A 22,791-nucleotide genomic window follows, 5' to 3' on the forward strand; every position below is an offset into this window, starting at 1 on the left:
AATAGCCACCTATGGGCGGCAGAAAGAGGCGGTAGGTTGTAAACGTTGCTATGGAGACGTTGTAAGATGCGACGTATATTTTAGTCGACGAAATATTATCAGTATCACCTCTATCTCCAAAATATGAGGTGTTCTCTTTAAAAGAAAAAAGAAAAGAAAAAATAGCCGTTATTTATTTTCATATTATTATTATTATTTTTTTTTTTTTCAAAGCTAAAGGGAGCCACTGCAGGTGGGCTGAAGAGCCGCATGCGGGTCCAGAGCCGCGGATTTGCTACGTCGACTCCGGGTCTGGAAAATGAAGCCAATGCGGAAGTGCCTTAAACCTGCATTCTATCGAATGACCATCGGGGGGCGACTCCACCCGAAGCAAAAACTTCGATTGTATTCAAGTCTATGGGAAAATGACCCTACTTGTCACTGTAGCTTACCGACATTGACAACCCGCTGTCACTGTTAACACTAAGTTCGGTAACGTCACCTTAGCTTTGCAGAACTAATTTTAAAACACGTCATAACATGTTTTCCCTTGGTCTATGGTTTTAATACAAGCGGTTACACCACACAGTTAGCTTACACACAGTAGCTTCAGCTAATATTACAAGGTTTCTCCTCATATATGTGATATTTACCAAATATTGACATGTCTGCAATTAGTTACAAAGATTAATTTAACACTAAGCTATAAAGTTTACCTTGTATTATGAATGCTAACTGTGTTAAACAGCGACTTCGTACCGCGTATCCAGGAGCCTGCTGCGGTCAGGTTAGCAAAGATTCTGGGTTAATACAAATCTCTGCCACAAGCATAATTGTTTCACATGCAAACATGAACATGCAGATTTATTTTACAGGTTTACATAGGTTGACTTACAGCTACAAACATTGGAATTATTTCTAAACTTTACTTTACAAACTCAAAATCATTTTGTGTAGGGGGCTGAGAGCCATGTTGTTGAGACTTCAATCATACCCCAAGACCTTCATCATCTGAAGCAGTTTTTCTGCTTGTCACAGATATATAGATTTTCAAACTGCCTTTTTTTTTCTTTTTTTTTTCTTTTGGTAATCAGTGCCAGCAACTAAACCATCTCCATGGAAACTGAGCAACTCTGATGAGAAAGGAAGGTAAAAGCTTAAAAAACACAAAGTGTATTTTTTATTATTTTTCTCATACTAACATTGGTTTCCACTTCATCATTGTATGTATCAACCACTTCTTGAGGTCTTCCTTGAGTTGTGTAATCAACCACAGTGACCTTTTTATTTTCTGTTTGGTGGTATAAGATATATATAAGATAAAAATAAAGTTTAAGAGTTAAAAAAATAATAAATGAATAATATCTGAGACCAATTTATAACACTCGTGCTACAGACATGATTATAGCGGTGATACAATGTAATACAATGTTATAACGTCGTAACATCTGCTTAATAATATAATTTGTCTCGTATGTTTTCACAATAATAATCATAGGCAAGTGTATAGGCTTTTCATAGAATTGAAAAAAAATGGTGTTACTGTACCTTTAAAAAGGTGAGGTCAGGCGTGGTTTATTTGTGCCAAAGTTTCCGGATCTCTAGTAAACAAAGCACGTCCGCCAAATCTGCCGCAGAGAGACAGAAGTCACATCATGTCAGACGGGTCACCTATGCCGACAATGTAGTGTGTTTACCGTGGTTTACAATGGGCGGACAGGTGTGCACTGTGTGTCAGTGTGTTACAGACAGGCTCGCGCAGGTGGACTAGTCAGACAGGTTTGGACTGGGAGCCTTTTGTTCACTTTTTTTGAAGGCGATGTAGGAAAGTTATCATGAAGATAGTCGCAGCTGTAGCGCTTATACATTTGTGTTTATCTGCGACAGGTGAGTTCTAATAACAACACACAGCCAGGTGCGACAGGTGAGTGTGAAACTGCTTCTTTCATTTTTTTCCTTTTATTCTTCTCCATGTTAAAGCGGCAGTTTCGGATAATGGCTCCACCGAAACGGCGCTGGAAGCCGCACCCGGCGACATCGCTGTACTTCCGTGTTACACCGTCGGTAATGTAACACCGACCTTAACGACATGGATGAAAAATGGACGAGAAGTAATTAGGGGTGGAGGTTCTTCGCCGAGCCCTTCTCCCGCCGCACAGCGTCTGATGGTAATGCATGACGGGAGCCTGAACATCGGTTGGGTGACACCTGGAGATGAGGGCAGCTACCTGTGCAGCTCCACACTACCTGGCAACAATACATTCCATGCACGTGTCCGGCTCCAAGTAACCAGTAAGTGAATGATCATTCGTCCAGTAATGATCCCAGTATGACCCGCTCTGTGTCTTTCACTGGAATTCCTTTAAAGCAGCATTTCTAGGCTAAAGGCAAAAGATTGAGGCCATTACTCTAGAGCTGAAATGTTTAGCTGATCAATCAATCAGTCAATTGAGATGTTATAATTGGCAACAATTTTGATAACTGATTAATTGTTAAAGTTGTTTTTTTTTAAGCAAGAATTCCAAAAAATTCTTCTTAAATGTGAATATTTGCAGTTTTCTATGACAGTAAACTCAACATTCTTGTGTTTCTGACTGTTTGTCAAACAAAAACAAAAAAATTCTGACATTTTATACACTGAAAAGCAATTGATTATTAAAGAAAACCATTGTCAGACCTGCTGATAATGACAGTAATTCTTGGTTGCATTCTTACAGTACTAATGGATTAATACTACTTTGACCGAGGTTTTCTGTGTGTTAATTATACTTGACACAGAGAAAAAAAAATTGTTAAAATGCAACTTTTCAACATATGAGCTCAGTGTAAAGTAAAACAATTTAGGTCTTAAAACTAGAGTTTGAGCTCCCTCTGGAGGATGGGGCCACAAGATGGAGGATGGAGGACTCTGCATGGCAGATATTCTTCATTAATCATACAAATATATAATTAATCAAATTATATAAACCCAAAAGATAAGGCGTAAACCTTTGACGTTTGGGGCCAATGGGAATTTGCTTGCTTTATCCCTGGTAATCCAGTCTTGTAGACAGCGTGATGAATGATATTATACAGGACAAAATAAGAGAAATAGGATACTTAAAGCTGCACCAGAGAAGGTTAGAACTGAGAGTTATTTGTCATTATCAATTAATCTATTGATAAATGGTAACAATTTATGATAAAGCCTGTGATTTCATTGGATGGATTAATGGTTCCTGCTGGTACTAAAATGTAGTGGAAAAAAACAAGTCTAAAGTGAACTTCCATACTTAAAATACTTACTAATCCTGTATAAAATAAGCAAATAAGCTTGTGCTCTTCTTCTTCTTCTCTTTTACTGGCACGTTGCTGTCTTATTACATCATATTACAGCCAGTAACTGCTGTATTACTGTGCTCTGCCATCAGCAAAAATGTGTATCATGCAACCTCCTCATCAAAACGTTGATCTTCAGCATTGATTAAAGGCAGAAGCTCAAAACAGTGTTTTAAAAATTTACCTCTTACTCTTGACAATAATGACAGATCGGATTGTACACAGTTATAATGCACGGCTCATATTTATTTCAGGTGGTCCAGAAAACGTGTCTGTGTCCATCGGCCCAGCCCACACCCTGTCCAATGGGACGCTCATCGTCTATCAAGGCTCGACCGTCTCCTTTAACTGCTCCGGCTCCTCCTACCCCTCTCAGCAGCTGACCTGGGCCTTCAGAGGAGCTTCGTCCAGCAACGACTCACTGGTCTCAGGTCCTGGAGCCTGGCTGGACTACAGGATAGAAGACATTCAACCCGGCGCTCAGGGAGTTTACAGCTGCAGGGCCCGCAACACCGTCTCTCATCAGGCAGTCAACAAGAGCACGCAGCTGCTAGTGTACTGTAAGTAACAGGATGTGCTGTTTTCATGTATGTATGTATTATATTATACAGCAAATCCAAAACCAAAATGATGCTTTTTCTGTACCTTAGTTTGAGGAAATTAAACATGTTATTCTTTTCTTTTGTTTTTTATTTTGCAAAACACTGTTCAGTGCATCACTGTTTAATGTTGTTATAACACAAGCAGTTGCACAATAACTATTTCTTTAGTTACACGACTGAACATCTGACTGAGAATTGACTGCCAACGCTCAGTACTTTAAAAAAAAAAAAAAAAGAAAAAGTTTGGTAGAAAAACAAACAAATGCTGTACGCAGGAACACCATTATTTTCTAAAAAAGATCAGAGACACAGATCCTCAATCTTAGGAGTGTGAACAAAATTTAACTCATTCTAATCCAAAACAGAAGAAATATTGAAAACTGGGACCCAGTACTGTTGCTGGAGGGAGTGTGGATGAGCATTTGTGGACCACCTCCATATATTTTCTTTTTCAGGTACACAAGGCTAAGTATTGATGTTTCATTTGTATTTTAAAAGTCTGTGTTAAAGTGATATCTAACTCTGAAAGATTTTTATGGCTACATGTAAAAAAAAGTGTCACTCATGCCATGTCGGCTTCTAAGAAGCTTTTAATAAAAAACTCTTAACCTCAAGTTTAGACGACAAAAAGACAAAGATGACAATACTGGATGAAATATGACGGTCACGTTCAGGAAACAGAGTTTTATGACCATTTTTCCTTGTTTATCCTTTATGTTTCAGTACCATAGGTAAAGTGATGACGTTATCGTGGCCTTCCTCTTCTGTTCTGTGTCTTATATTCACCTCTGAATATGAAAAAAAGTTTAGGAGCCAAATGCAAAATCTCCGCCACCATATAAACTTTTTTTTGCCACTTTCTTTGCGGGTCTGACCATCCTTGGACATGGCCCTAACTAAACTCGATTTTTAAATGATAATAGTTATATTGCACAGTTTTTGTTAAGTTCCATACTGATGTTTTTCCTCTGACTAGATGCCCCAGAGAGACACCCTGAGTGTATGTGGTCACCAGCGCAGGACCTCTCCTACATCCAGTTCAACTGCAGCTGGTTTGGAGCGTATCCCACCCCGACGCTGAGCTGGGAGGAAGACCAGGGAGCCCACTGGCAAGGACGCGTTTATGCAACGGAGGTGACGGACAGTCTGTCGGTGACACTGAACCGCTCCCAGCTGTCTGACGGGCAGACGCTGAGGTGCACGCCCCGGCACCAAGCGCTCGCTTCGGGAAAGGAGAAGTCGTGTTGTTTTACCCTCAGTAAGCACGTTGTTGTGAAACGAGCCTCGTAACAATCCTGAGATGTGCAGCTGCTGAATCTTTTATGTACTTTCCGCTTTAGAGGCCACTGAGCTCGACTGACACTCTTCAGTGTGCAGCGATTGTTGACACAACTGTATTCTTAGTACTGACCTTAACTCAATTTAAAGGGTCAGTACACCCAATTAGCCCCCCCACCCACAAAGTGAAAAAAAAACATTCAGTGAGCTTTGCGGTTCGTCCAGAGTAACAGGCACACTGTAGTACAGTATCTAGACACGCAGCTAGTGTGTAACTCTGAGGCAAACCTGGGTCTGTCTGCTGAGGCTCTGAGATATCTGCCTCCAGTCTATTGCAGTGGAGGTAAATAGGATTTTGTTTCCATCATTCACACCATTGAAAAACTACATTTAAAAAACATGTCTCTCCGCTAAAGTATCCCTGCTACTCCGATAATTCACAGACCTCACAGAGGACAGTTTTCATAGGGTTTATTTATTTGGTAAGAATGAGTTCCAGTGAAAACAGCTGAGCTAGAGTGTAACTGAGATATTCCTGCTTAATTTTAAAATGGATTGCTGCAAATACCACAAACCAAACTGTGTTTACCTCATTTGTACTAATACAAATATTTGAAAGCTTCAGCGGCTAAATCCATGAAAATCCCAATGTTATAAACTATCTGCATGGCTACATGCCACACTAGATTTCTACCCACAAAAAAGACCACTCAATAGTAACTGTCTAAGAACTTAGAACAATAATTCTATCAATTTATGTAGATAGTTTTTAGAAATCATCTCCTCAGAAAATGAAGGAACTGTAGAATAAAGTGTTACTGATTATTTATAGGTTTCAGAGATGGATATCTCAGCAGATGAACCCAGGCGAGTCCTAATGTTAGAAACTGCCTGCTGCCATATAAGATTTCTTGCAAAGAAATAGTCCCTGTGAAAAGTCTTGCCAATTGCTTTGTGGCCCAATGAAACCAATAGTTAAAGAAGAACATTGTGGGTAATGCATGCATCAGTTGAATGTACCTCCTCCCCTGAAGGCGACCTGTCGTAAACTCTCCACTCTGTTTCTCCTATGAAGCTAAACACTTTGTTTGAGTGTTGCAGCCCAGGAAAACTGCTTGACAGGCTAACTGACGCTCAGTATTTATGCCTTATTATAATTGTTAGTTTACATTAGACTTTAGTCCTGCTGCGGATACAAACACACCCAGACAGATACAGTTGGCAGCGTGCCCGCAGCATGTGGACGGTTAGTGAGTCACTAAGTTGTGTACGGGTTATCAAAGGACAGGATTGTGCAACAGGTGACGCACAAGTGTGTGATAGTATATACATTAGTATTATTTTATCAGCCTTCTTTTGATGTCGGTAAAGATTTCAATCAAAGGTGTGTCTTTGTCAAATAAGACCCAAAATCTACCTGCGTCGCACAGTGTTTCCTTCAAGTAAAAAACGGACTCCTTTTTAGATTAGCGATTTTCCGTCACTGATTCTCAGTTTCCCATCTGTTTCTAGTGTTTATGCTATGCTAAGCTAACTGTTTCCTGGCTGTACAGACTGTGAGAGTGGTGTTAATTCTCTTGTCTAATTCTTGAAGAGAACGTGAATTTTAAACAAAATGTCAAACTTTTCTTTCAAAGAATTCATTATGAATATAAAGATTGGGGGATTCCCACTGAAGCCAACTAGAATAGTACTGAGAACTTTTTGGACAAATAATATCAAGAGTCTGACAGTTCAGTGTTTGCTCGTCTCTCCCAGAGCCTCCGTATCCTGAAGGCGAGCCGATGGTCACGGCTCTGGAGGCGACCAGCGTAACTCTAATCTGCACTGAGGCTACGTCCACCCCCCCTGCAAACACCTCGTGGAGAAAGGGACTCAAGCAGGACAACATCGTGCCCGGGTCAAAGTATGTCCTGTCCGAGGAAGGCCCCGTCTACAAGCTGACCATAAACAACATCAGCAAGGACGACGAAGGCGTCTACTTCTGCCGCAGCGAGAACCCCCTCGCCGTCAGCGACCTGGAAGTCTACATCACTGTGAAAGGTGAGTTTGGGATGAGAGGAAGGGTTTGGGGCTGCACGATGGTCACATGTGCGGGGGAAATCTAATTGCATTTGCATGTTATTGCATTTTTATATATAGAGAGAGGTGATCAAGAGAGAGATGAACAACTGAAAAGAATAAACAAATGAAAACTTTAACATCAGAAGGAATGATGAATGACAAACAATGGGTTGAGCCTACAGTTCTTGCAACAAAAGCCAGTCGCTGCAGGTGTCGACTCCACCTCTGGAATGCTGATAAACCCGCCGCTCCTCCTGCTTCTTAATCCTCCCCTTCTCGTCTTGTTTTGTCTGCACAGCTTCCTCTGAATACACGGGAGCGATCATCGGCATCTTTATAGCAGCACTGATCGTGGGATCAGCCGTCATCATAGCTAAAACGGTTTACTCCAGCCGACACCGAATTTGCCTGGGTAACTTCAGTTTGTTCTTGGCAACATAAGCACAGAGGTTACAAACGCATGACACGAATGACTGTCCCACCTAACCTTAATCTTATGATCAGTCTTTGCATGCATTAAAATTTCATACTGCATCTGTAATGTTGTTCATGAGATCTGACATCGCAAATGTTTGAATCACACAAATCCATAAATACTAATTTCACAATTTATGTTCATATTTTCGTTTCAGGAAGTGGCTTCGGGTGAGTATCACACGTTTACCTTTCGAATACACTCTGCATGCTGATTTTAACATCATTTCATTTTAATTCAGTTGTTAAGTATATCGTTTATATTTTTATTTTAGTGGTTTCTTTTTCTTATTCCTGCAAACATATTACAATATTATTATACTCTGAATCAAGTAGCCAGAGTTTCTCTCTTGTCTAGCTATTTGACACCTGTATTAATCACATTTTTTGCAGTTAGTAGCCTATACAAGAAATCAGCATTTACATTACTGCTTTCTACCAGCTGGAAATGATTCAAGACATGCACCGATAGTTCCGGCTGTCCATAAAACCTCACAAATAAAAACCTAAATATCAGTCAGTTTAATTAGATTTTTCTTCCAGCTGTGAACAGCCCCTAAATCTCAATCCTGCATTGCATCATGGGACAAATGTGTCAACATTTAGCAGTTATTTTGCATACTTACACCTTTGAGTAAACTTAAAGATACCCTGCAGAGGTTTGTTTGTTTTTTTCCTAAACAAACAATATTATGTTGTTTACATTCAGTGTTTTTTCACCAAAACACATGGCCTGGTTAATGCGTTAAAATGCATTTCCTTCCTCATGAAACATTTGTAGAGCAGAAGTTTGATTTGTTTACATCCATGTTTGACAGCTAGCAGTATTCATCTTCATGTCTTTTGTTAGCAAGATGCTACATTTCTTGGCATATCCCTGTACACGTGCTTGAGATACTAACAAAACTGGGACCCACACATCATTGCTTCATAGTGCTTCCAGTGGTCAAGAACTCCAGACGGTACCTTTTTTGATTTGGTCACTTTTGAGAGTGTGTGCAGTGTGAAGGCACTGCAGTCGCAAAACCTCCTAAAACACAGACGTTGAACACAAAATAACTTGCCGCATGGAGCAATAAAGATTTGATAATGTATAGCAGTGTCAAAGTGTCTCAGGTATTTATGATTATAAAGACTGGATCCCGACCTGCAGGCGCACTAATGTCATAACGTTTCTGCTCTCTAGGCAAATGGAGGAGGACAGAGGAGACGTGCTGAGTCTGGTGGAGTCAGACGACGAGCAGATCTTTCAAGACGCCGTCCCGCGGCTGCCTCCGCTGGTCAACGGACGCCACACGACGCTTGTCCAGATACATCGAATCCCATCGAGTATGACTTTATCACGGCCGTTTACGCTGATTTTTACGGTTTGTAGATGAAGTGCGCAAATGTTTAGTCATGTAAAAATGTCCCTTCTGTTTTTGTAGGTGATCATGAGGACGCAGAAACTGCTGACACAAGCCCGGAGCAGCAGGAAGACACTGTACAGACAGAGGAGCCGGTGGAACTTGTAACATTTTAGGTATTGGGTGTTTTTAGAAAAATGTTTTATTTTTTAGTTAAATACTATTTACTCCCAATGAGAATGTGAACAGAATTGGTGGAAGACAAATGTAAAAGAAAAATCTCTTTTGATTTGTTTTGTTTTTTTAAGCTTTTCTGCGATTAACATATTTGTACAGTGTTTTGAATATGTTGTTCTGATACTGACGTGAATGCAGTAAATGAAGTTGGTGAATCCAAAGAATATGATTGTATGACTGCCGTCTTTTGCATGGTGGAAAAATATCTTTGGTAACCCATGACTAACTCCTCATTCACAGATCTACATACATCTCCACCCTGTGTTGTACACATAACCCTTTCAGACTAACTGACTATCGCAGTCCAGAATGTAACTCTAGACCAGACATGTTTTTTAAAAATGTGGTGGAGTCAGTTTGTCACTCATTAGGTTACCTTATCTGGGAAACCAATTGAAACATCGCTAACTTTTGACTCAATGTGTCACTATCGGACTTTGTTCTGTGTAAATATTTAAACTAAGAGTTGGTGATATGACCTGAGAGTAAAATCACTGGTAATCTGCATATAAAAATGGGGTCGTGCGCTTACTTACACTTGCACTTAGCTAGAACACAAGAAGCAACTATTATGATTTCCTTAATTCATTTAAATCAATCTTCATGCAAAAATACCAAACTTTTCCTCATCTGAGTTTCTCAATTGTTTGGCTTTGATGATTTTCTTTGTCTTAATTCATAGTAAAGTGGTTCAGACTGGTTGAACCACCCTGGGCTTCAGACAGATGTAAAGGACATTTAATTGACAAAAGACTCACTGATAATAAAAACAATAGTAAGCTGCACCCTAAGATTACCGATAATAAAACATTTCTTTTTAAGGGAATGACAACACTAATTCAAAGTAGCTCATGCTTTTGTGTGAAATATTCAAAGCTTTTTATGGCTGCATTATTACAGCAAATGTTAAATATCAGATATTTGTATGTTTTAATAATAATTATTAGTAGGATGTATTGTGAATAATGATTTAACACACTTTCCTCTGCAGTTCACGCTGACATTTTACATATTTTCTATTATATTGGGATCTTGACAAGAATATAAAGTAATATTCTTAGTTTCAACCTTCAGAGCTGAGCATCATTTTTTAATAATGACAACACTGGATGACGGTGAAAACATCTGTGTTCATGACATAAGTGTTTATCAACAGTGCAACCCCAAGGGCTTAACATATTATAATTGAATGCAGGGGGCGTGGTTAAGGCTGAGTGAGGTTGCGTAATGAAGAAAAACGTGACTACGTTGGGAAACATTGCAGCCAATGGTACAAAGTGACTCAGACATCAGGAAATCAGCTGAACAATTTGTTTCCGACTCGCACATTTTTCACATAGCAAACAGTGTATCGCAGGGAGACAGAAGCCCGAGCTGTGTCCGGACACAAAGAGTGTGTCCTGCCTTTATTTAAATGGCTCCTTGGGGCCACGGAGGGAAGACGAATTCAGGAAGTCGGCTATAAAGCGAAGAATGTGAAAAGGAAAACGATGTGCTCCACGGAAAACAACGCGGAGATAGCACCGACATGTAAGTCTTTTTTTTTTTCTTTCTTTCTTGTGAGTAATTCTGTTGTCATCGCAACCGTCCGTAACCAGGCAGCGGTGCGTTGCCCACGTTAAACCTCTGGAGGAAAATGTCCAACCGAACAAGGCAGGTTGGCGGCGACGCCTCTGCTGTCAGTGTCGGTGAACGATGAATCTGTCAGCCGTTGAATTCATGCTGCCTTCCCGTCTTCCTCCAGCGTCCGACCCTGCTCTCATCCTGGAGCTGAAGACCAGGCGTCCTCCGTCCTTGGTGGGCCGGGCGGGATGCGAGACCTGGAGCGTGGACTTCTCCCCGGACGGAGCCTGGTTCGCCTGGTCGATGGGACACGGCATCGTCTGGGTGGTTGCCTGGCCTCTCGACTCCGAGTAGGTTTAACTATACCTGTACATTTAATCCACGCATGATGCGTTCAGGTGTCCCTCGTACATTCTAGTACACGTCAAGAGTGAAGGAGGAACAAGGTGGTCGTCTGAGATATCTTACCTCATAGAAGCACGGCTGCAAGTTCACTTTTGATTAACGCAGATATTCAGTTTACTATATAAGACAACGAAAATCCTGCCACTCCAAAAGCTGAAACCTGAGAATGTGTAAAAAATGTTTTCACTTTTTTTGCTTGGGAAATGACGAATACGGTTCAATTATCAGAAGAGTCTCCAATTATTTAATGTTGAACTAATTGATTAATCAATTACTTGTCTTATCTCTAGATAGAATAAACACATTACACATTACAAATAGAAGTAAAGAATCAAAATATAACTATACACTAGTTGCTTTGCATAACTTGTCAAAATTATAATAAAATGCCCAATAAATAAAATAGTGTTCAACAATTGAACAAAACATTATGAAATAATATGAATAAATAAATAAGCAAACGTCAGTCACATAACCGTCCAGTTTGTCTTGATTTTTGGAGACAAGGTGATGAAAACTGGTATTTTGAAATTAAACCATAAGTTATGAAAAATATTATTGCGCAAATTGTGCAATGGAAAAATACTTTGGGAATATGTTTTGAAATTTAAAAAAAAAAATGCAGGAATGAAATCAAAATGTGGCGCAGGAAACTCTTCACTGTTGTGAAAAGGATCAGGATAAAATAGCATTTCATTACAGTAAGCAGATATTTAAATATTTATTGAATTATTTCACAATTTCATGGCTGTATTAGATATTTTGTTTGTATTTATTCATATAATTTTTTATTTCAAAGTGTTTTTATTTATCTATTATTCTGATATTGAATACTTTGGGTTTCCATACCATATTTTGTGACTTTTCCTACTTTAAAACAGGCCCCTGAACATCTCATTTTGATTAATGCAGATCTGTTTCCAGAAATATGGGTTATACTTTTTTAATTAAAAACAAAATTTCAAATTGCTCCATGCACCAATGTTAAATTAATACATTTACCTAAATAAAATATAGTCTAAAGAAGATAAGTTATGTGATCAAAGAAAGAGTAAACAATCTCATCTACATTTAATGCCAATGTTTGATACAGGATATTGATCCTCTGGATTTATTTCAGTTGGTACTTTGGTTTTATAAGCATCCTTAGTGTTTGCTCACCAGCACATGATGATGGTGAAAGTTGGAAAAACAAACAGTATGGAGGTGGCAGAGGCAATATCCAGTGACTCAAGTCAAATGGGTTTTATTGGCTCTAAATTACAAACATTGGCACTAGAAAATTCTGACTTTTCCTGTTGTATTATCATCACCACTGACTTATTTAAAACTGTTGTAAATGTGATTTTGACATTTCTAACAGCACATAAAGGCAGCATCATTTAGTCTCCAACTCCAGCTTCACTCTGCCTGCAAGTGAGGTTTCTTTTTTTTTTATGGTATCTGCATACTTGATGCTTCTCTCACCCACAGAGACGGTCAGAACGGAGAAACAGACCGAGGAGACAAGAGCTTCAGCTGTGGTCACCCGGTGTGGGGCCTCGCCTTCGGGCCCAGGCCTCCAAAATCAGCTGCGGTGGCACGACCGGCTAAGAGACCATCGAACAACAATCTGCTTCTGGCCACAGGCTTGGAGAACGGGGTCATCAAAATCTGGAATGTCTTAACGGGTGAGATCTTTATTTCTGCTGGTGAGGATGTTATCTGTGCTGCGTTCAGAAGTAAAGTGTGATATTGAAATTGTGTTTAATGCACATTTAGGCATCACTGTATTTGATCTCCATGGACACGAAGGAGTTGTGAGGGACCTGGTCTTCCCTCAGAATGGGACGCTCACGCTCGTATCGTCCTCTCGAGACAAAACCTTGAGGATTTGGGACCTGGCGCAGAAAGGTGTGTGCAGTTTGTGTAGTGTTACGAAGTTTGAAACCCAATCCTTCAGACAGTCACTCAAGTCTTTTTCAGGTTTTCAGGTGAGAAATGTTTTCACTTCTCCTGTGATAACAATTTCAAGTGGTGTTCACAAACAGTCCTTACTGATATAACTTTAGTATTTACTGTAGTATCACAATGCAATGCAAACATACTGTTTCATTGGTAAATAGATTAAGAAAACAGCAGTTCTTATGCATATTGTCTGTTTTTTCTTTTTTGTTTAGGTGTGTGTTTTGTGTTATTTCACTTCATGTTAAACCTTTAACCCATTAGCTAATAATTGTGTAAATTACTATGGACCATCTCCCAAAGCTTATCACGTTTATTGATTTCCAGTCTTTCTTGCAGCCAATGGTTTCATTTAAGGTCAGCTCAGAGATTTCAAAATTCTCATCCCAGACCACATTTTTAACTTTTTAAAAAAAAAAGTTTTATCATCAGGCTGTTGTGAAAAATTCATGTTGTTGATGAGTTCAAATGCACGTGTGAAAATCTGTTATTCAAGACTTCTCATTTAGATTCTGTAAAGAAATCTTCTGGTGATTTCAACTACATCTCACAACCTTACTGTCTTTAAGCTCAACGCTTTTATCATGCATGAATCTACTAATGTGACATTGTACATTTAAGGTTTGGCTTTAGTACTGTTCATACTCAGATGACTGGTCAGATCTCTGTATCTCAGCTAAGAAAGAAAAACCTAAAGGTGTGAAATGTTTTAAGGCTCTGCAAACTGAATTTTAAACTCTACTCATACTGACTGAAACCAGTAGTTGCCAGGAACGTTGGAAGTCAGTCTTAAGACTCATGGTATGCCTCCATAAATTATGGGCTATGAGCATAGAGAATGTGCAATTTAAATCATTTTTTTCCGTCCTCTCTGTGTATTCGTCACTTCGCCTCTGTGTTTTATCACCGTGCTGTCCAGTGGAACTAAACCTTCTGTTCCAGTGTAAGAGGTTAAAGCAAACAAATGTTCCTGTTTACACTTATAGGAGCCACATTCTGCACCAGTCCAGAGACTGTTATTCGCTGATGCTCCATAGTTTGTCTAATTCATATGTTTTCTGTCTTTTGCAGGTAAAACTGTTCAGGTGCTCTCTGGCCACAAAGATTGGATCAGCTGCTGCTGTGTGTCGTCCGACTGCAGCATGATCGCGTCCGTCGGAAGATTTGACAGAGTGAGTGGTGTTATCGTAAAAGTTATGAAAGCCAGACAAAGCTCCATTCAGTCCTCTTCGATGGTTTTTTATCTCATTCTCTGCGTCAAATTGAGAAGTATTTTTCAGTCTGTTCTGTGTCAAATCAAATGTGAATTTGATGACATTTTCCAGCAGTAACCATATTTGTGCCAAAAGGACAGAATATTGTGCATCTCTGTTCAGGAGAGTGTGACTGTCTCCTGTTGCACAGGCGGAAAGATCGTTAACTAAAAAACTTTTGTTTTTTTGTTTGTTTTTTTTTTTTTAACTCTCCCTCTTGAGGGTTTTCCTGACTGATCTTTTACTTGTGCAAATATTCATGGAGAATTTCAGCTTTTACAAGCTCCTGGTCACAAGCCTGTTTTCTCTGATCATGAGGGCAGCATTTCCTTTGATGCTGACTAGTTTCGGAAGATGATGTCTGCATAAACATTTACAGCTATTCAATTGTTTTTGCTAAGTGAGGATAAAACTGGAGGTCCACATGGATCTTAGCAAGTTACATACAGCTTTGAAGACATTTCTTTCCAGTGCAGAGTTTAGTTGTTTGTGCATTTGGCCAAGGCTGGTTATCACAGTCACACTTACAGCAGTCTGCGGCATGTTTCAGCCTGTCCTGTTTACATTCACTGAGTTCATACGTCACTGTAAATCAAATCTTTCTCGCAGTGCAACTTCTGCACTAATCTCCATAGGGCAGAATAATTTCATGAGTCTTATTAAATCCCTTCCACATAATTATTTTTAGATTACAGTGAGGTATAAAGACTCATTAATCATCATGTCACCTTCATCAGATGGTGTGTCTGTGGAGTCTTCGCTCATACACCTTCATCAGAAACCTGACAGGAGGGACCCGCAAGACCTTGTACCTCCTGTCCTCCTGTGACTTCTCTCCGGACGGGGCGCTGCTCGCCACCGCGGCCTTCAGCGGCTCCAGCTGGTGGATCGACCTGTGGGACCCGTACACAGCAGAGAAACTGGCCACTCTGGTGTAAGTTTACACTCAGTTTTCAGTCTAAACATTTACTGACTATTGGCTGGTGCAGCTGAACGGGATGTGTAACCCTAAGTTGTCCTTCTCATGGGTAGCAAATGCATCTTAGACTGCTGTTTTTTTGATACGTATGATATGAATAGCACCTCTAATACTCTAGAAATTTAAAGTTTTATTGTTGATGCCAGTTTTCACCAGGAGAGCCAAACACCCCACACTGTCATCATCTGATGCACGGCCTGAAACTCTGTCGTGTCCAACCTGTTTCAGTACCTCATTCTTGTTTACTGTTCGTATACAACGTGAAGTTTAACATTCAAGAACATGAAAGATTTCTGACTATGGCTACTTATTACAGAACAATATCCTCCTTAGAAACTCTTCTTTTATCCACAGCGACTACTTTGAAGATTACGGGCAAAACCAAATCTCTTCATTACAATTTTCTCCCAACGGTTTACACCTGGCGATCGTGACAGACGACAGGTGAGTCGTTCATCAGTTCCATCACAGAAATCTTGTGACCTGCTTTTATCGCGTCGTCATGTAAACGTTTCTCGCACCACACCGAATGATTTCAGGCAGATGTTATGTTATGCATTTGCAGAGCTCTTCGGATCTGGGAGCCGGGAAAGACGGGGATGGTGATGCAGACGAAAGCGGACCGAGACTCTAATGGACTCTGCTGCAACTACCATCCACAAGGGGGAGTGGTCGCCACAGGGTAAAAATCCTCAAGTGTTCATCACTTTAAAAAAAAAAAAAATTAAAAAAAGGGCATTAATCCATTCAAAGTGCCACTAACTACTTACTTACCTCATGTAGACTTGAAAGATGGCTTTAAAATATTTTCCGCTTGCTCTTCTGACAGGACAGTGGTAGTGTGAAATAAAAGAAATATCACAATTTTGCAAACTTCTCCTGCAGCATGAGCCGCATCTGTGCAGTTTTTTTTTTTTTTTTTTTTTTTTTTTTTACAAGGGAAATGTTTGCAGCACGAGCTGACTGAAAATTGACAACAATTGTTTTCTGAGCTTTCAATAGTCTTTTTTTTTTGTTAGGGGGTGTGTGGTGGGGACACATTCATCAATCTGACAACATACACAGCCCCCACAGAAATACACAACAAAAACAGACGCGTGCAGCGCTTCATTCATTTGCTTGTCTTGATTTAGTTTTTCTATTCTTTGAAAATTTCTGTTGCTTTCATCATTTGTAGAGGCTGAAATACACCCAACTATTTACGGTGCACATTTGACCTATTTCTGGCACTTCAACAGCTTTTATTTCATAATGTTTAAATGACAAACTGTTCAGTACTTCTTCAAAAGCTGGCTCAACTGCTTTCAGTGCCACTCTCGTTAAATGTCTCACATGCAAACAATTAAAATTTAAGATAATGTTTTCTTGTTTGCATGTTTTCTTTGGTGCATCAGGCTCTCAGCCGCCATTTAACTGTAACACTAACTGCTCATGCCCCCCCACCCTCTCCTGTCAGAACCAGAGATGGCCACGTGAGGTTCTGGAGGGCGCCCAGGAGGGTGCCCAGCCTGTGCCACCTGTGCCGATCCATTCTGCGCGATTCGGTCTCCACACACCAGATGGAGCCGCTGCCCCTCCCCAAGAGGATCCTGGAGTACCTCACCTACAGAAACATCCCCGAACGCCTCAAGACGTGTCCCTCCTCAGAGGAAGAGGAGTGGGAAGGTTAACTACGAACATTAAAAACAAAACAAACAATGCAACTGGCATTTACAGCAAGCGATTGTTATACACTGACTCATAATCAAAATGCCTTTGTTTGCTGATTTTAAGAGCTTTCACAGCTTGATTCTAGCACAGGAAGCACCTCTAAACGTCATCTACTTTAGATGCAACACTTCTGCACAAAGGATTTCATTTACTGCACTACCATTGTAAGACGATGCATAAACTCAACGTTCACATGCTTATATGACTTGAATGTCACAATTTTATACTATTAATTTATTGTGTAAATATCAAATGTATATGTATTTCTAATTCCTGTGTTTATCATCATGAAACAGCACACGCACTACCACTGTAACAGCACATGTTAATTGTTAATATAAAATGTAAACTGGACTTATAGGAAATAGTTTTATTAAACAGATTCAAACATTTACATGTGTTTACATGTGACTGGTTATTCTTACACAAAGGGTCGATGCATTCATCAGTGACTGTGAATTGATGCTACACTTTGCATTTTTCGAGTCTGTATTTTAACTAAGTGCCCAAATGATGGATCTTTAAACTGCTTTCCATTTTGCTCTGTGTGCATGCACATGGGAGTGACTCAGATAGCTGCTAGCATCTGTGTCTGAGACATCTGCCGCACTGTACATTCGGTCTGTGGAGCAGTGGTGGGCAATCACGCATTATGCACCTGAGGACATCTGTTTTCTTCCAAAAAACAAATAAACAAACTGGTGATTTCACAGATTTTGCGTGAGTGAATTCAGCTGTTTGGTTGGGAAGGGAAATCGACCTATCCTCAGCTTTTCATGGCATCACTGCACATCACCACCAAACTTAGATACAAGGCAGCAGGATGACTGAGTAGGAAATAAGAGATCAATTTCAATCTTAGGGGAGTCATGGAGTTTTCCAATTTAAGTTTTGGATGAAGCAGTATGGTTTTTCCACTGTGGTACAAACGAGTGAACGAGTTTTTTCTCTTCCCATGGATCTGGTTTTTGTTGTAGGGTGGAGCAGTTACTGCATCTACGAGGCCTCACTGACCACGAGGTCTCTCACTGCCTGGAAAGCTGCAACCATGGAGCTCAGCTGGATCTTCTCATCGGTTCCCGAGGCGAGCCGGTGTCTGAAGAGACGACACACAAAAAGGAAATAATCCAAACATCTGGATGCCTTCACGATGTTAACACGTGAGCTTTTTCAGTTACTTGTATGTAAATGAAAATTCATGTTTGTTTATGAGCGCAAGCATAAGTCATCTCACTTACTCTATGTCGGCCAACTTGATGAGCAGACCAATCCGAATATCTGGGGGAAAGTCCACTTGAAGAGGGAAAAAAAAAAAATAATAATTTGGATACTTGTTTAGTAAAAAACAACTGAAAGACTGATACTATCTGTTAAATAAAGCAGGCACAAGGGAAAATGCAACTTCTTTTATTTCCCATATTCATTATCTTAAACCTTCGCTAACAGTGGCCCCATCATCACATAAAATCAGAATTACTATGCAAGTACAGGGATAAGTCAAAATGATGTGTCTAATACAGATCTGGTAATTCTTCTGCAAGACATCGCCAAGTTACCTGGCAGCCAACCCATAAACCTCCCACACATCTTACACTGGTTACTAAGGTAGGACCCCCGCAAGAAAAAGACCTGCAACCACTAAAGCCAAAACAACTAAAAAGGCTGAACCTTCAAATGGGATTTAACGCAGTACAGTAAGTACAGCACAGACTACAGCAACCACAGCTCAGGTAATTGTTGTAACTCATATTTTACTGTGGTTACACTAAGTACCTGGTTTTAACTAAATATTTTAATTTCCCTCTGAGAAATTGCCGGTTGAATATTTTTTAAAACATGCTGACCTTACCTCTGTGTATGAGCAGATGAACCTCAGTGAGGATATCATGCAGGGCCAAACCTTTCAGCGTCTTCAGCTGAAGGATTTCTGTGAGGAGGCTGTTAAAGAGTTTCAAAAGCACGAGCTGCTCTTAATGAGTGACCTTTTTTACATTTTGAAAATTTGAGCCAATCAAATCCAAAAACTTAATATTAAATGATCGAAAACAGGTGCGCTATTTATTCATGTGCCGGAGTCTGATTTTTCCGCAGTTATCTACCATTTTAAAAACAAATAGATTAAGTTATGAACTGGCAGATTTAATGATCATGTAGCTACAGCTAGCTTCCATCAACCTGACAAGTTGCAAGGCAGGAATACACTTAATATACAGCAATTTCAGGATGTTTAGCTTTTTGTGAATCATACAGCTGGTCAATAAAATGCAACGTAAACACAGACTTATTGTTCTACAGGCGAGGCGAGGTGAAGGATACGTTTATATGCTGCGGTGAAGTCTTTGTTGAGAGACCAGTCGAGGATGTTGGCGATATCTGAGCGGAGGGGGTGACCTGTGCAGGTGTAAACTGTGTCCTCTGTGACCTTCCCATACGCCATACTGGTGCTCTGAAATTGCAGAGGTGGAGCACAGTTAGTCCAGTTTACCCTTATACAATGATGATATATAATAACATGTGGAAGGTGTTTGATTTTCAGATGTTTAAAAACACATTATAAATAAAAACATTTAACAAGAAAACACTGACAACGCCACAAGGTACGATGATCATGATGAGCTTTTGGTCGTACCTGCAGTATGTTGAGTGATCTTCGCATATCACCTGATGATAAGGTCACAATGGCCTTCATTCCATCTGGAGTTATGTCAATACTGCCACAAAAAGATGCACTCTTTTAATCAGCCTTGCTCAACAACTGAATAAGTACTATATGTTTTCTTATATTTGTATTTACTTCAATCATAAATATTTGCACGTCCCAATATTCAAACATGTGGACTTTAATGTATGACTAAGTGTAAAATCTTTGTATAAATATCAGAAACCTATCATGTCAGGGTGATTGATGTCTTCAGTTTCACCCTGCTCTTACTGATGTGAAAATTTAAAGAACAATACACAGCACCTTGAAATCCCCTCTACCTCAAGTTGTTGTACCTTACGTAGAAGGAGAAGAATTATCACAACATTCACACATTCCCCCAAATAAAAACACACCTCTCCTGCTGGATTACATGCTCCAGCCGGGGGATCATCTGGTCCGGGGACAGCGGGCCGAAGCGAAACCTGGTGCAGCGAGACTGAAGGGCCGGGATGATCTTGGACAGGTAGTTGCAGATCAGACAAAATCGAGTGTTTTCTGTGAACTTCTCAATTACTAAGACACAGAGCGAGAGAGAGGAAAGCACAAGTTCAAGACACACAAACACGCATATATATATATATATATATAAATATATATATACACACACACACACACATATATATATATATATACACACAAATAGAAAATTATTCATATGAAATATAACAACTACAATAACTGCAGCACTAAGTGTTGTGTACATGTGGCCTGTTCTGATTGTTTTTTTTTCAACTTCATGGTGCAACATTGCTTCTAACCTGCCTTCTGTCAGTAATAACCTGAACAAATTTAATCATTTGTGGAGCTCTCACTAAATATGGCACAAATTACCTAAAGGTTCTTTGACCTCTGTCCCTGGAGCAGCTGAATTCAAAGACAAAGTGTTCCAGTTCGACTCGATCAATAGTTAAAAGCAGATTTTCAGATAGGTATTGGTTTTTAAAATGAATATCAGGGTGTAACAAGCAGATAGCCTGTAATTCACCAGCAGCCAAATTGTCTGGCTGCTCAACGAGCCGTGTGGCTCACAGTGGGCGATGCCCGGCCGAACAGATGGCTTACCTCGCCGCAATGCATTCTGGGCATCCTGGGTCATGGCATCGGCCTCATCCAGTATCACCAACTTGAAGCCCTTCCTTTCGGTTATAGGTTGTAGATAAAAGGAAAAGCACATTAAGAACATTCACTATTGAACAGACGGTATGTGACAAGAGTTGTACAATGTATTTTCAGTCTTACTTGAAGATGGTCCGGGTGCTGGCAAAACTCAGAACGGGACCTCGTACAACATCAATACCTCTGTCATCAGATGCATTCAGCTACAAAACAATTAGTCAGATATTAACATCACATCCGAGAGCCACAAGGTTTCATCCCTCAACTAGTGAAGATGTGAGGTGTAACAACATCCTAATAAATTTGTAACGAGGAGTTGTAGCGTACCTCCAACACCATGGAATTGAACTCTTTGTCTTTGTACAGCTGCCTTGCACAGGCGAGGATGGTGGAGGTTTTGCCTGTTCCAGGGGGGCCATAGAACAAGAGATGTGGAAGCTTGTCCTCGCTGATAAACTTCTGGACTGAGGAGGTGAGAAACAGTTGTAAAAAAATTAATAGTCTGAATATGAAACAGCCCTTTTAAATGGTACTAGGAATTTAAAACAGCTGTGGCTTTCATACTGCTTATTATTAGTGCAACTACTACTTTTTTTTGTTTACAGTAGTTGAGTTTAGTAAAACAAATGTCTTTATTGGTATTCATGTACAATTTGGGTGCATCAAGCAACAAACAGCTGACTGACAAACCTTTTAGGAATGCGGATTATATTATATATCATTCTGTCAGTCCACATACTTACTGGTGCTTAGAATATCTTGGTGAGAGATCAGATCGTCAAGTTTCTGTGGTCTGTATTTTTCAACCCTGGCATAAGGAGCAGAAACATATCGTCAATCAGTATTGTTATCAATAATGAATACTTCCGATTGCTAAATGACTGAAGCTAGCTACACTTGTTATGTTGTTATTGTAACTTCATTACTTTATATACGTGATAATAAAACAGATTCGCAACTTTTTAACCGCAACAATTATCATTCTATGTATACTGGTGTAAACTACACAACGGATTTAATTTAAATTAATCTATTTTAAAACAATTTACGTGTAGATATGAGTACATATTCAATGAACTTAAACTAATGTTAGAGACTTCAAATTGTAAGGTGCCACTTTTCAATTCGGCATCTGTATGTTTACACCATACACCAATGTATTAAACAAAATGTCGACTTTAATATGGTTTAAAAGTAGACGCTGCAGCGTTTCTGATGAGCCAGTCAGTTAAGGCAGCAGCAACGAACCGATGCTTGATGCATTAATTAGCCATTATGTCTGCCGAATTAAAGACAAGTTCATACACATTCATTTCAGTGTAGTATGAAGAATATCTGATGTTATCTGTAAACACCATAAAAGCACACATTAGTTGATAGAGGAAATAAATCGACATGCAGCGGCTAGCTGCTAGCTTGAACACATAGTAAACGGGTTAGCTAGCTAGAGCTAAAGATTTTAACTTATCTGTTATAAACAACGACTCTAAACTCACCATGGTAGATTTCTGGTCTGTGATGGCGCTCTATTTGTGGAAGACATGTTACTTGTTAGCTGTGAATTTAGCTCCAAGCTGGGTTAATAAATGTTTTTTAGAGTTTTCAGCACATCCACTCTTTGCTGCTGTTTGCCGTGTTTGGCGCGCTACACTACGAAACGTGCGTCGAACGTCAAAGCGTACAACCAATGGGATCACACTGTCAGCTCCAATGGGCGGGGTCTTGGTGACACAAATGTCCACTGTAAAAAGTGTGTTGTCAAACGTTTCTTCTTTAAAAAAAAAAAAAGTATGTACAATGCATGCACATATTTTTGTCC

The 22,791-nt window shown here is 39.8% G+C and overlaps 3 protein-coding genes across 5 annotated transcripts; 2 read left to right on the forward strand and 1 right to left on the reverse strand.

Moving 5' to 3' along the window:
* Window positions 1–1,569: 1,569 nt before the first annotated feature.
* vsig10 (V-set and immunoglobulin domain containing 10) lies at window positions 1,570–10,723 on the forward strand. 3 transcript variants are annotated; one of them, XM_056376473.1, is made up of 10 exons: window positions 1,571–1,866; window positions 1,960–2,271; window positions 3,552–3,857; window positions 4,876–5,157; window positions 6,936–7,220; window positions 7,540–7,653; window positions 7,874–7,886; window positions 8,902–9,044; window positions 9,143–9,237; window positions 10,639–10,723. In XM_056376473.1, the coding sequence occupies exons 1-9, from the start codon at window positions 1,815–1,817 to the stop codon at window positions 9,235–9,237; spliced, it is 1,602 nt and encodes a 533-aa protein (XP_056232448.1). In that variant the 5' UTR covers window positions 1,571–1,814; the 3' UTR covers window positions 10,639–10,723. The 3 variants fall into 3 exon arrangements, 2 of the variants coding, with proteins under 2 accessions (XP_056232448.1, XP_056232447.1); XM_056376472.1 differs by lacking the exon at window positions 10,639–10,723 and having other exon boundaries at window positions 9,143–9,467; XR_008827849.1 differs by lacking the exons at window positions 7,874–7,886; window positions 10,639–10,723 and having other exon boundaries at window positions 1,570–1,866.
* wsb2 (WD repeat and SOCS box containing 2) lies at window positions 10,693–17,546 on the forward strand. The gene is made up of 9 exons (XM_056376475.1): window positions 10,693–10,828; window positions 11,043–11,211; window positions 12,740–12,936; window positions 13,028–13,159; window positions 14,282–14,382; window positions 15,201–15,397; window positions 15,797–15,886; window positions 16,008–16,124; window positions 16,899–17,546. The coding sequence occupies exons 1-9, from the start codon at window positions 10,789–10,791 to the stop codon at window positions 17,110–17,112; spliced, it is 1,257 nt and encodes a 418-aa protein (XP_056232450.1). The 5' UTR covers window positions 10,693–10,788; the 3' UTR covers window positions 17,113–17,546.
* Window positions 17,508–22,640, reverse strand: rfc5 (replication factor C (activator 1) 5). The gene is made up of 11 exons (XM_056376476.1): window positions 22,469–22,640; window positions 21,716–21,780; window positions 21,300–21,436; window positions 21,096–21,175; window positions 20,919–20,992; window positions 20,210–20,369; window positions 19,782–19,863; window positions 19,469–19,598; window positions 19,002–19,079; window positions 18,391–18,445; window positions 17,508–18,248 (listed from the first exon to the last, which is right to left on the reverse strand). The coding sequence occupies exons 1-11, from the start codon at window positions 22,513–22,515 to the stop codon at window positions 18,149–18,151; spliced, it is 1,008 nt and encodes a 335-aa protein (XP_056232451.1). The 5' UTR covers window positions 22,516–22,640; the 3' UTR covers window positions 17,508–18,148.
* Window positions 22,641–22,791: the final 151 nt, after the last annotated feature.

This window comes from Seriola aureovittata, chromosome 5 (assembly GCF_021018895.1).
Source record: "Seriola aureovittata isolate HTS-2021-v1 ecotype China chromosome 5, ASM2101889v1, whole genome shotgun sequence".
Classification (NCBI taxonomy): domain Eukaryota; kingdom Metazoa; phylum Chordata; class Actinopteri; order Carangiformes; family Carangidae; genus Seriola; species Seriola aureovittata.